This window comes from Hyperolius riggenbachi, chromosome 6 (genome assembly GCF_040937935.1).
Source record: "Hyperolius riggenbachi isolate aHypRig1 chromosome 6, aHypRig1.pri, whole genome shotgun sequence".
Classification (NCBI taxonomy): Eukaryota; Metazoa; Chordata; class Amphibia; order Anura; family Hyperoliidae; genus Hyperolius; species Hyperolius riggenbachi.
In genome coordinates this window covers 33,907,754-33,921,802 of record NC_090651.1, presented here as the reverse complement: position 1 = coordinate 33,921,802, position 14,049 = coordinate 33,907,754, and the positions used below count along the sequence as shown (strand labels likewise).

Sequence of the window (14,049 nt, the reverse complement as noted above, 5' to 3'; positions counted from 1 at the left end):
CAGATTTCTCAATCGAAAAATGAAACGTTTTTGATTTTTTAGGACAACCAATCGACCTTAACTGTCCTTACACTTAGCTTTTTACTGTTCACAATAATGGTTCATAATTGTTTTGGATGGAAATCTAGATCACAGTCCAGAAGCTAACCTACCCCCCCCCCCTCCTACCACCATCACCACACCACCACACCAATCTCTGATGATATCATTGCCACCTTCACTGCTGAAAACTCCCTCCGCCAAGATGCACTCCTAGGTACCACTATAGCTGTAATTAACATTGCAGTCTATGCGGTGCCCATTTTAGCAATGTGCTACTGGCACCCAGATCACCTGCTTTGCCTTCAAGTACTACATATCCTACTATGGTATTACTATGCCTCCACCCTCTCCCCAACTCACTATTTACACAACATCTACAAGATCCGCTCCTTCCTGACCCCGGACAGTGCCAAACTCTTCATCCATGCCCTCATCATCTGCCGCCTGGACTACTGCAACACCCTTCTGTCAGGCCTCCCTCTGAACCGCATTGCCCTCCTACAATCCATCATGAATGCAGCAGCCAGACTAATCTACTCCTCCTACCGCTCTGCCTCCACGAGTCCCCTACGGAAATCCCTTCACTGGCAACCAGTCCGCTTCAGAATCAGCTTCAAGATCTTATGCTTGGCCTACAAATTTATACACAAGTCCTGCCCAACCTACAACTCTGACTTAGTCAGCAGATACCTACCAGGCCGCCCACTCTGCTCCTCCAACAACCTCCTTCTAACCACCCCACACATCTCGCACTCCCATGTGTGACTACAGGACTTCACTAGAGCTGCCCCAATCCTTTGGAACTCTCTCTCTCACTGCCCATCAGGCTTGCCCCAACCTTCAAACAAGCCCTCAAAACTCACCTCTTCAAGGAGGCCTACCCCACCTCACTGCTGCCCTCTCTCTGCTGAGAACCTCTCGATCCAGCCCACTACTTTCATGCCACCACCTCCTCCTCTAGATTGTAGGCCTTTGGCAGGGCCCTCCCTCCTTGTGTATCATACTACATTGTGCACTCTGACCACAGAATAACGTGAGCTTGTATTATTGGGACCGCTACTCCAGTGTATGATCTGGCATTGTGTATCTTATTGCTTATTACCTGTATTGTGTTGTCTCTCACCCCATTATAATTATCTGCAATCATATTTATTGTACAGCACTGTGTAATATGTTGGCGCTATAAAAAACCATTCCATTATAATAACTAGTAGAGATGGCCAACGAAATGCAAGTCATTTTGTGTTGATGCAGCTGTATGCAAATATTTATGCAAATTTATGCAACTTGAAAATGAACCAATCAAATCCTGCCGAGTTAAAAAAGGCTTTGATCCATTTTCAAGGTGCATAAATCTGCATACAAATTTTGAATAATCTTGCATTAACTTGAAATTATTTGCATCTCATTGACCGTTTCTAATAACTTGTATTGCCAGGACTTCCTCCACGTATTGCCCTGTCTCCTTACAAATATTGCCTCCGCTGGCCTTCCCCCTTCCCATGCAGAGTGGTGCAGGGAAGTGTACTGGGAAGGGCTATAGTTTCTTGCCTCCTCCTGTCTCGCCCTCACCCTGGTTTCCCCCACATCCACATCCTGTCAGCACCTGTGTGATATATGGGCGGCGCTACACTGGGGCACTGCCCCTCGCCCCCCGGGGATCACTGTGCCCCACCTCCTCCGAGTGCCACCCCCCCCCCCCCCCCACTCCCCTCAGTGACATACAGTTAACTGTTTCCAGGATCCAGTAGCATACAGTAGACATGATAGGATCCGTAAAAAACTCTCCATGTCAGCCTGAGTCTATGCAGGGATTAAGTAAACCAAGAGTCTTCTCTATTTGCCAGAAATACCTCACAATCCTTACAAGATGCCTTGCAATTAATGTATCTGCATGACACTTATATTTTAAAATTCTTAATCTCCTTCTGATTGTAAAGTCTAACATTGTCAGTCAACAGGAATAGAGACTGAAGAATGCTTACTAGCTGAAAGCTTACTGGTTTTCTTTTAAATTAGCCAATAAACTAGAGCTTGTATTTTACAATCTCCAAAAATACTTAGCTAATAAGATAAGGAATTAAACACACAGGCCCATATGCAATTAACTTTTTCACCTGAGTTATGTCCTAGGAAATACATTTCATCTTCATTTTAAACAACATTTTCTGCATTTTACAATTGAAAAAGTACCCCAAAGTTGGTGAAAAAGTACGATCAAATTTATTTTAAGTATTTTCTTTCTTGCCAGTGGCTTAAAAAGGCATTTTATGACAAGTTGTGAAAATATCACCTAGGAGAAAACTTAGGAGAAAAAGGGTATTGCATATGTGCCACAGTGTTTCTCTCCCTCCTGCCTCTTCACGCTCCTCTCACTCGTGGAGTCATGAGACACAGGCTGGGGTCTGGAATGATTTGTCTGTGATCCGTCCACACAGGAGTAGCTTGGTAGCAAGTAGGGATTAAAGCATGCCAGCAAACTAGCTAAGTACATCTGTAGGTAACTTTGCTTCAATAATAGCACCATCATTTGGACAATCTGCTCAAAAGCCTCTGATTTCTGATGTTTACATTTGGTTCCTATCATTGCTGAACTAGTTAGCCTTAATTTTATCACTTGAATTAGGCAAAAAATATCTAAATCTTGCCATACAAATATCAATTTCAACCATCCAAATGGGCGCCACCAGCCAGCCATCGTGCCCGCTCTGTGCCCCCCCCCCCTCCAAAAGAAAATTGAAGCTGGAGCCGCCATGTCATATGAGTGCTGCTGGGTGCTGGACACAAACATGTGGAGAGCCGTGAGCAGAGGGCGAGCAGTCTGCGACATGACAGGTAACCTTTCTGGTAGGCTTCCCTGTGTAGCACCGCATGAATGAAATAAAACCAGATGTTTTATACCTGATTTTTTTAAATTAAAGCTGAGCATAAACCACTTGACTTTTTCAAGTGTATACGGTAAATGGTAAATATTTTGGAGATTAGTAGACGAGTCAAGTTTCATAGATGAGGGGAAACTTGGCTCATATGTGCAACACTCAAAGCGTGAACGTCCGGTCTGTGTGAAAATGTGTGTTTTTAATCTTTTTTTAAACTTGTTTTGATTGAGTTGGCAGAGGCATCTGTTATTGCAAAAAGGCCTGTTAGCAGAAATCAGCGCCTCTTCCTACAAACACGCACACACAAAGGCGCCGCGGTGATGACCCAGGCCATGGCTGTCATCAAACCGTCACTATTAAAGGAAACCTTAGATGGGGCTACAACAAGAAAAACATACATACCTGGGGCTTCCTCCAGCTCCCTCCGGCCTGATCGCTCCCACGCCGCCCTCTTCTGACTCCACATTCGGCAGGAACTGGCCCCGGAAAGTCCTCCGGTTCAGGGCCAACCGCTCATGCGTGACCAGTTCGCGCGGGTGCATTCCTGCTGTTGCCGGGAGTGCTCTGCCCCTGAGCAGTATAACTGTGTAGGTGTAGAACAAGACGGGGGACCGCGCCTGGCCAGAATGTGTCGACTAGCCCCAACTGGAGGATTTTCTGGGGCCGGTTGCGGCATGGGAGCAATCAGGTCAGAGGGGGCTGGAGGAAGCCCCAGGTATGTATGTTTCTTATGCTGTGGCCCCATCTCAGGTACACTTTAACAGTCACATGGTATAAAGAAACACTATATCACCTTTACTGACCAGTGAGAGCGTTCCATTCCACCCCCTTTAATACTGAAAAAAACAGAATACCCAGTTCACTCATGGTGACTTAAAACTACTAGAAACGGTTGATTCTAGGCTTTCTGCTGCCTGCAGCAAAACTGATATATAGATATATATATGCCACGCACTGATGAGGTTAAAAAGTGACACCTTTATTAGAACATGTAGAAAGGAACAAATTGTTCCCAAAGTTCTCAATATACTGTAAGGCGCAAGCCTAACCAGTAAGGAGACTGTATCACTATGCAGGGAGGTCATGGTTGATCCCCCACCACCTCTGTGCTTTTCCGAGGGTGTCACTAGTCCCCTTATCCCCAGTGATTAACAGCTATGGAGTATGGTATTGAGGGGAGGTCAGGCAATGTTGTGGCAGCTACTTAACCTCCTGGGCGATAATCCCGAGCTGAGCTCGGGGTATGTCGCGCAGGAGGAGTTCTCAGGCCCTGGTGGGCCGATTTGCATAATTTTTCTTTTTGTTACACGCAGCTAGCACTTTGCTAGCTGCGTGTAACTTCCGATCGCCGCCGCTCGTCGCCGATCCGCCGCTACCCGCCGTGTCGTGCAGCCCCCCCCCCCCTCCCCGACCCCTTGCGCAGCCTGGCCAATCAGTGCCAGGCAGCGCTGAGGGATGGATCGGGACCCCCTCTGACGTCACGACGTCCATGACGTCGGTGACGTCCATGACGTCGGTGACGTCATCCCGCCCCGTCGCCATGGCGACCGGGGAAGCCCAGCAGGAAATCCCGTTCTGAACGGGATTTCCTGCTTACTCTGATCGCCGAAGGTGGGGGGATGCCGCTGCGCAGCCCAGGGCTCGCTACATGATTTAAAAAATAAAATTTTTTAAAAAAGTGCTGCGCCCCCTCCTGGGCTATGTAATTATATCGCCCAGAGGGTTAATAAGGCAAGCAGCACCGACCCTCTCCAGGGCACATACCACTTGCTGGGATTAACTTAAAACAAACATACTCAAATGTACAGTGACACCCACACTCCACTCAACATGTTTCACCCCAAAGGGCTTCGTCGGGAGTACACAGGATAAAGTGCAGTGATAACATATAATATATGCAAATCATAACATTTCCCCACCAGCCAAATAGCCCAAGTCAGTCCCTAGATGAATCCCTAGAATAACACACAGGAAGGAGGTTTAGCGTTGCCCACTATAGCATCTTATAACAAAAACATAAATAGGATGCTACTTACAGGTTTTCCTTGTTCGCCTCTTTCCCCAGGATTTCCAACTTTCCCCTAAATACACAGATAAGACATGAATAAAATATGTTTCTGACAGCAATGGATTTCCCTAAAACCATATAAAACCCTAAAATTGTTTTCCGTACATGCAAATTTATATTAATTTTATACCAATGTCGTCAGGTTCAAATTGCGCCAATCAAAAACCATCAGCTACTGCACTCCCTGCCCAATGTGATTTTCAATGAAAAAGTAATCCAACAGATGTAACAACCTCCCGGTTTCCTGTATTAAAACACATTCCCATTTCCAGCAGCCTGTATACCCAGGGCCGGATTTGTACTCTTTACCGCCCTAGGCCACTGTCAACAGCCTCCCCCCTTCAGTATAGGTAGCAAGATGACCCCTCCCTCTTCCCTCTAGTATAGGTAGCCTGATGACCCCCCCCCCCCCCCAGTATAGGTAGCCAAAGGACTCCTCCCCTTCCCTCCAGTATAGGTAGCCAGATGACCCCTCCCACCTTTCCTCTTGTATGTGTAGCAAGATGACCCTTTCTCTCCAGTATAGGTACCCAGAAGACTCCCTTAAACAGCTCACCTTCACACTGCAAGAGCCATCAGTGTCACTCATGTCTCCGCTCTTCTCCAGTGCAGAAGCTTCCTCTTCCTTTCTGTCTCCAATGCTGCCCAAGCCCATAACCGCCGGCCACAATGCAAACGTGCACATAGAGCACGGTGGCTGCTGCACAGGCAGCAAGCAGCAGAGTACCGCGGTCAGGCGCTCTCCTGACCTCCCTGCATTGCAGCATTTGCAAGCTTGCAAATGCTGCACCAGTTTAGTCTGCTGCTGCTTTGGTGCCCTTTCTTTTGTGGTGCCCTAGGCCATGGCCTAGGAGGCCTTGGCCTAAATCCGGCCCTGTGTATACCTACACCGCTGCACATTATTTCCTGCTTGTCTCAGTATTTACTGTATATAGTGCCAACATATAACAGGTGGCACAATAGCATAGTGGATAGTACTCTTTGCAGCCAGGGCAGTATCTGGTGACTTTGTACAGTGGAAACTCGAAAAATTAAAATATCTTGCAAAAGTCCATTTTTTTCAGTAATTCAACTTAAAGTGGACCCAAATTAAAAATACAAGATTTCAGAAATAAAATCTATTTTCTAAATTATAATAATAAATAGCAGCCTTTTTTCAGCTGCATGATGACAAATATAAAATATTTTACATTTATTGGAGGAACCCCTCCCTTCCTTTCATATTGCCGGGACAGAATCCGGCAGACTGGTGGAGGAGATAAAAACAAAACACAGGCTGCTACTGATGATGTCACAGGGGAGGTGATCTCAGCTTGTGTGAGATTTCACATAGATGACGCCCCTGTGAGGGAGGGTAGCTGATGACAAACACACCCATGATGTAAAACCTCCTACTAAGCTCAGAAGTAATAACTTCCACCTGCATAACCCTAGTTAAGTAGTTATAGAAAGAGAAGGGTGAAAAGCATGCACTGCAATGCTCATAGGCTTGAGGGAGTGTTTATTTATCTGTGTATGTGTCAGAGTGCTGCAACTAAATATTTTGAATTAGAAAAATGTTTGGTTTGGGTCCGCTTTAAAAGGCTCCCGCTAAACATCCAGCGCTGGACCCAGCACCTGCTATTTATCAAATTTTTCCTCAATACCCCTATTTCAATGGGTGCCTGTGGCGAGTACCAAATTTCCTGCTACCCACCAGCACCGGAAGACAACTGGTATTGTTTAAAAGTACTGTATATTCCTGCGTATAAGACTACTTTTTAACCCTTGAAAATCTTCTGAAAAGTTGGGGGTCGTCTTATACGCCGGGTGTCATTGATGCCGGGTGATACGCCCTATCCTGTTACCGCCTCTCAGATCTCCCTGCTGAGGGAGCGCAATCTATTCTTCCATACCGCTCTGATAAACAGGTAGACAAGGAGAGCTGACCAATGCAACAAGTCAATTGACTATATACCGTTATATACTGGGTAACACATACAGTACAGCACCAGTATCTGTTCATACATACACAGCACCAGTACATGATTTTTTTTATTTTTATTTTAATTTGGTGTGCGTTGGAAGAGGGGTAGTCTTATACGGTGAGTATATCCCAAACTCTATATTTTAACTGGAAAAGTTGGGAGGGTCGTCTTATACGCCCAGTCGTCTTATACGCCGGAATATGAGGGTAAATAAATATGGCAGCCTCCATATCCCTCTCACTTCACTGTTTTGGTTTAAAGGACATCCGAGGTGAAAATAAATTGATGAGAAAAACAATTGTATCTATCATAGAGATGTCGCAAACTGTTTGCCGAACTGGCCATGGGGAATGACCGCGGGGTCATTTCTGCAATCGTCATATTTCGCATTACTGCACAAAAGCTTTCCCGGCTGCCATGCGTCCTTGATTGCACGCCTGCAGCCAGGAGCGCTCTGCGCATGCGCACAACATCATGCAGAGTACTCTCGGCTGCAGGCGCGCGATCAAGGACGCACGGCCACCGGTAAAGCGTCTGCTCAGTAATGTGTAGTAGGATGCATGCGGAAATGACCCCGAGGTCATTCCTCATGGCCTGTTCGCTGCGGGCCATCTCTCATCTATAGTCCTTCTCCTAAAAATGACTTTAGCTATCCCACTGTTTTATTTTATATTTAAATACAGTTTTTAGGTTTTTACTGTTTTATTGTCTCTGCACAATAACACCTTTATTGAAGTATGCCAGAGCTCAAATCTATGAATTATTAATGCTTATCTCTTTCCTGCTCTGAGAAGCCATTTACTAACAGGAAAGTGTATTATGGCTGTAATTTCTTATCAATGAGGGTTATGCTATTTAATTTGACTCGGACAGAAACTGTCACTTGCACACGTGATATTTAACTCTTTCAGGCAGAGAAAGAAAAAGAGCAACACAGCCTACTTATTTGTGTGCTAGGCACTGTACATACACGTCTATCTCGTCACGTCACCCCGGTTGTCCTTTAAGCTGTATGTGATGACCCAAATGTCTGTTAACATTAGCATGCTTTTTTGCTTCAATAAAGCTTGCTTTTGTTTAAAAAAAAAAAATAACATGGGGTTCAATTTTTCACACCAGCACATCTTTGCCAGAGTCACCATACAGACTGCTTGAGATCAAACTGGTAGTGAACAGATAAAGTTAATTTCAGCAATTGAATTCCACTCACTATTCGGCCAGGAAGTCCTTTTTTACCCGGATCACCTATTTCACCCTGAGAGGAGGAAATATAAAGATGAAATTACCTGCACATCCTCCTGAGGCAGCTGCTAATACAGAGCCCCATACTTCAATCACTTACCTTCACCCCTGCTATGCCCTCTTCCCCTGCTGGGCCATCGGGACCCCGCGGACCCTAAAGGAAAGGAACAAACACATCCTATTACAATAATAAGCAGAGTCTAACAATCCATATAGTTCACTTCACACTATCAGTTATGTAAATGACTGTAAACCAGCCTATGCATAATACATAGGCACAGGCACTGAAAGGAGGAGGGGCATCTTCCTCCTGTGTGAGTCAGGCTACAGTGTGTTTAAAGTGAACCAAGCACCATTTTTAGCACCCAGGGCATCTCAATAGCACATTAAAAATTCATGCTAACAATGGGGGGGGGGGGGGGGGGGCGGATTTGGGACACTATTCTTGAAAGAGTTTAAAGAGTAGCTGAGATGAAAGCCATCTCAGGCTCTATACTTACCTGGAGCTTCCTTATGCTGCATACACACTTGAGATAAAAGTCTCTGGAAAAGGCAAGATCACAGACCAATTATACCCCCTTCCATGTAGTATGACAGCCATACCTACACAGTCTAATCTATGGAGCTGAACTCCCCATCAGATAAAATCTTTGCAAGATGCTGCACACAAAGATGCCCGTACACATTCATAGTCTATGAGATCTGCAGATCATCATACACACCTTGTTTAGCAGGCAATCATCTGCAGATCAGATCCACCAGGATGGATTTTCAGATCTGCAGATGATTGCCAGATATGCAGATGAAGTCTGTTAAACAAGGTGTGTATGAGGATCTGCAGATCTCATAGACTGTGAATGCATTTTGAAGGAATGGATCTATTGCAGGAAGAGATCTTTTGTAGATAATGATCTTTTGAATGTGTAATAGGCATCTTTGTGTGCAGCATCTTGCAAAGATTTTATCTGATGTGGAGTTCAGCTCCATAGAATAGACTGTATAGAGTATGGCTCTCATACTACATGGAAGGGGGTAAAATTGGTCTGTGATCTTGCCTTTTCCAGAGACTTTTATCTCAAGTGTGTATGCAGCATAAAGCCCCCTTGAGGCCGTTCACTCCCTCTCTGTCCCCCGCAATATGGCCGGAAAGCCTGGCCGAGTTGTGTTTCATCGTGCATGTGTGGCCTGGCCAGGCGCGCTCCCCCTTCATGCTCCAGTGGCTGGGAGCGTTCTGTGCTTGCGCACTACTGCGCAGGCAAGTAAGAAAAACTTCCTATATCTGTATATTGCTGTATATTAGTCTGTAGCCCCACTCTCCCAGTGATGTGTAGCCTAGGCTGTTTAGAGCTACAAAAATCTCCTCCTATAGCATTCTGGGAGACAAGGTATTTTTTCTACTGGCTTCAAAGCACTCAGTAAACAAACATTCAGCAGAGCTGCACCTGACAGGACTAAAGACGTCCGTACCTGTGATAAATTTCAGAATATAAATCAGAATGAGGAAAGATTTTACAATGGGCAAACACTGACTATGACATATATAAATGAATATTGTAAAAAAAAAAAAAAAAAAAAAGTAGTTTTATTCATTACATTATTTGCACGACAGTTTCTCTTTAATGTTGGCATTATCCACATTTCTGGCTAACCAGTTTGTGTATGAGGTTAGGAAGTAGGGCCAGGACTGGGAGCTCCGGGAAGATTTATTTTGGAGCACCATCCCCATTTCCTATGAATCAGCTACTTCATTACCAATATCTATGAACTGGGGATGGCCCTGCCTAGGAGTACTCATGGAGAAGCATGTGATCAGTTTGATCAGATGATAGATTTGTAAGGTTTTGATTTGCTGTGATAACTTCCTGGATCAACGCATAATCATGACCAGCCGGGCGGATCGCTCAAGACCAGTCTTATCACTCAAACGACAGTCTGTACACACGCCCGATTTAGCGTGCGGACGACTGAACGACGGGACGTTCTAACGACCCGTCGTTCGGAAAAATCCGACGTGTGTATGGGCCTTAAAGAGACACTGAAGCGAAAAAAAAATGATGATATTATGATTTGTATGTGTAGCACAGCTAAGAAATAAAACATTAAGATCAGATACATCAGTGTAATTGTTTCCAGTACAGGAAGAGTTGAGAAACTTCAGTTGTTATCTCTATGCAAACAAGCCATTAAGCTCTCCGACTAAGTTAAGGTGCCCATACACTCGTCAGATTGGCAGCAGATAGATAAGAAATGCATCTGATGATCTATCTGATGCGTTTTTAGAACATTTTTTACCAGGATAGAATTCCAATAGATTTCAGTTTGAAATCTGATGGCATTTTTTTGCCATCAGATTTCCATTAAGGCCAATGCAAACTGATAAGCAATCCCATCAGATCGACCTAAATTTTCCACCCTGTCAGTTCGATGGAAATCCATCGAAATCGGCCATCGATCGGTCGATTGGCCAACCGATTTGCAAACGGGATCGATCGGTCGGCCAGAAAATCGGCTGAGTGTATGGGCCCCTTTAGTCGTGGAGAGGGCTGTTATCTGACTTTTATTATCTCAACTGTTCCTGGACTATTTACTTTTCCTCTGCCAGAGGAGAGGTCATTACTTCACAGACTGCTCTGAAAGACTCATTTTGAATGCTGAGTGTTGTGTAATCTGCACATATTATAGAATGATGCAATGTTAGAAAAAAACACTATATACCTGAAAATAAAAGTATGAGAATAGTTTCTTTGCTGCTAATCTTCTAGTAATTATTCATAGTACACAACCAATTCACTATATCATATATTTTTTTTCGCTTCAGTGTCTCTTTAAGGGCCCTTTTACACTTAAAGTGGATCCGAGATAAACTTTTACTCATTGCATAATTGTGTTCCATTCATATTGATTATAGGGCATCCCTCAATACTCTAATTCCCTATAAACTAAACAAGCCTTGCCCACAGCTTTTACGAGTGCCTTGGCATTTTCAGACAGTAGCAAGGGCTCATGGGAGCTAAGTCTGGGCAGGAGGAGTGGGAGGTGTTACAAGCCAGAGATTTCAGAGGCAGAGGGGAGGAGGGAGGAGGGGGAGTTAGGTTTTCACCGGCTGAGGTGAAGATGCAGATAAGCTTGCCTGTGTGTAATGTTTACAAACAGAATATGGCTGCTGTCGTATCACAGGAAGAAATAATCATATTCTGTTGAAGCTGTTTGCAGCTAGATTTGCTGTGTATACTATCTAAACTTTAGATAAGATATATAGACAAGTTACTTAGTTAGTTTTAATCTTGGATCCACTTTAATCAATTGGTATGTGTTAGTACGCATTGGTATGGGTTTTTTTCTTAGCACTGCATTGTGAAAAAGCTTTCAGTTAAAAAGTGTACAGTGTAAACTGTGCCACAGGAAAACATGGGCATTACTTTGAAAAACAGTTTTCTTTCAGTTATAACTGAGAGCAACTAATTAAAGAGGAACTCCAGTGAAGATAATGTAATAAAAAAGTGCTTCATTTTTACAATAATTATGTATAAATGATTTAGTCAGTGTTTGCTCATTGTAAAATCTTTCCTCTCCCCGATTTACATTCTGACATTTATCACGTCGACATTTTTACTGCTGGCAGGTGATGTCACTGGAAGGAGATGCTGCTTGCTTTTTCAGCAGTTGGAAACAGCTGTTATGTCCCACAATGCAACGAGGCTCCCACAGTGTGATATCAGGACCTCAGAGCTGTGAGGCACTGACATCACACTGTGGGAGGGGTTTCACCACTGAATCAGCCATACAGAGCCCCCTGGTGATCTATATGAGAAAAGGAATAGATTTCTCGTGGGAAAGGGGGTATCAGCTACTGATTGGGATGAAGTTCAATTCTTGGTTATGGTTTCTCTTTAAGTGTAAAAGGGCCCATACAAATCAATCAGCTGATCCCATGCTTCTCCATGAGTTCTCCCAAGGAAGTATCTAGGGGGGAGCAGAGGTGCGGGGGGCCCCTACTACTAACTTTCTCATTGTCGCCAGATCAGGTGTTTTTGTGGCTACACTTGTTATGGGTCTGAAGATCATGATGGCCACACTAATTTTATGAGCCTTGTGAGATGGGCCCCCAGGCTGTGAGGGTCACCAAGGGAAGGCAAGGAAAGGAGTGTGAACATTAAGCGGCCCATCAAAGTTTTGCTGGGGGGCCTCATGATTTCTAGTTACGCCCCCGAGTTCTTCAAAGCATTGCCATCCCTACTAGGAACTAATAACATGACCGAAGTAAATTCTTCTAGATTGACATATTATTCAGTATGTGATCCTGCTGTGAGCGTTTACTACACACTCATTACCATCTCTACAGAGATATTCTACTAAGGAATGACTGTAAGATTAAATACCCTCGTCTGACGCACACTAATGCATTACAAGAAAGATACAGATGCCAGCATTCCAGGAAAATGCTCAGATAATATACGAGTCACATTAGCTGAAGAACAAAGCACTGAGGGGAGTCCTCAACATGAAATCCATACTGTCGTCCATAAAGAGATTACAGTATATGTGGCAAAGTCTAAAGAGGAAACTCGGCTCAACATATTTTATTTCATGTGGTGGCCTAGAAAAGGAGAATAGGTGCAAAGATTGTCATAGATCAGTGGTTCCCAACCTTTTTGGAGTCGTGACACATCAAACCAAACGTTCAGATCTCCGTGACACGTAGACTAAATGCATGTAATGAGAGACAGCGTTTCCCCACTAAATGCACATAAGAGACAACGTTTCACCAGTAAATGCAGGTAATGACAGACAGCCTTTCACCAGTAAATGCACGTAATGAGAGACAGCTTTTCACCAGTAAATGCACATAATGACAAACAGCCAGTTGTCCCCAGTATATGTAGCCAGAGGTATATGTCCCCAGTATATGTAGGCAGGTGTATATGTGCCCAGTATATGTAGGCAGGTGTATATGTGCCCAGTATATGTAGTCAGGGGCATATGTGCCCAGTATATGTAGCCAAAGGTATATGTGCCCAGTATATGTAGCCAGAGTTATATGTGCCCATTATATGTAGGCAGGGGTATATGTGCCCAGTATATGTAGCCAGGGGTATATGTCCCCAGTATATGTAGACAGAGGTATATGTGCCCATTATATGTAGGCAGGGGTATAGGTCCCCAGTATATGTAGCCAGAGGTATATGTGCCCAGTATATGTAGCCAGGTGCCCCCCCCCCCCCCCCCCCTAGGAGGAGAGAGCGAGGGAAGGAGAGCGGCACCTCAGGGTGCTCTCCCTCCCTCGCTCTCTCCTCCGGAACGCAGTGCGGTGGCTGGCAGAGGGGCGGAACTTACCTTCCGTGTCTCCGTCTGGTCTCGTCGCAGGGGCGGGATGATTTGCCACTACTCCGGTCTGATCCAGACCAGAGCAGCAGCTGCTGCACCAGAACTTCCGATGCTTGGAGCGACATGGAAGGTAAGTCCCGCCCGCTGCAAATGCCTGACCGCAGTTTGTTCCAGAGGAGAGAGCGAGGGAGGGAGAGCACCCTAAGGTGAGGGAAGGGGGGGAGATGGCCCCCTTCTCCGCCGCTGCCCACAGCTTTCCCTCCACTGCGCTGCTTTCCTCCGAGAGCTGACACTGCGACACATACCCGAAGCTGCCCCGACACATGTATGTGTCGCGGCACATGGGTTGGGAACCACTGACATAGATACATGAATATATATACTGTATTGAATATACACACTGAGTGGCCCAAACAATTAGAGACACCCTCTAATAACGAGCTGGTCCACCTTTCACTCTGATCACAGACGATATTCTTCTTGGCATGAACTCAACAAGATGCTGATACCGTTGCTGAGGAATGTT

General features: G+C 45.0%; 1 protein-coding gene across 1 annotated transcript in view; it reads right to left on the bottom strand.

Moving 5' to 3' along the window:
• COL24A1 (collagen type XXIV alpha 1 chain) overlaps positions 1-14,049 on the bottom strand; it is a 505,872-nt gene that overhangs the window by 114,564 nt on the left and 377,259 nt on the right. Inside the window, exons 29-31 of the mRNA XM_068239109.1 lie at positions 8,299-8,352; positions 8,167-8,211; positions 4,958-5,002 (exon numbers count right to left, since the gene is read on the bottom strand). Of these exons, the coding sequence (XP_068095210.1) occupies positions 4,958-5,002; positions 8,167-8,211; positions 8,299-8,352 (144 nt within the window). The remainder of the gene's footprint in view (positions 1-4,957; positions 5,003-8,166; positions 8,212-8,298; positions 8,353-14,049) is intronic.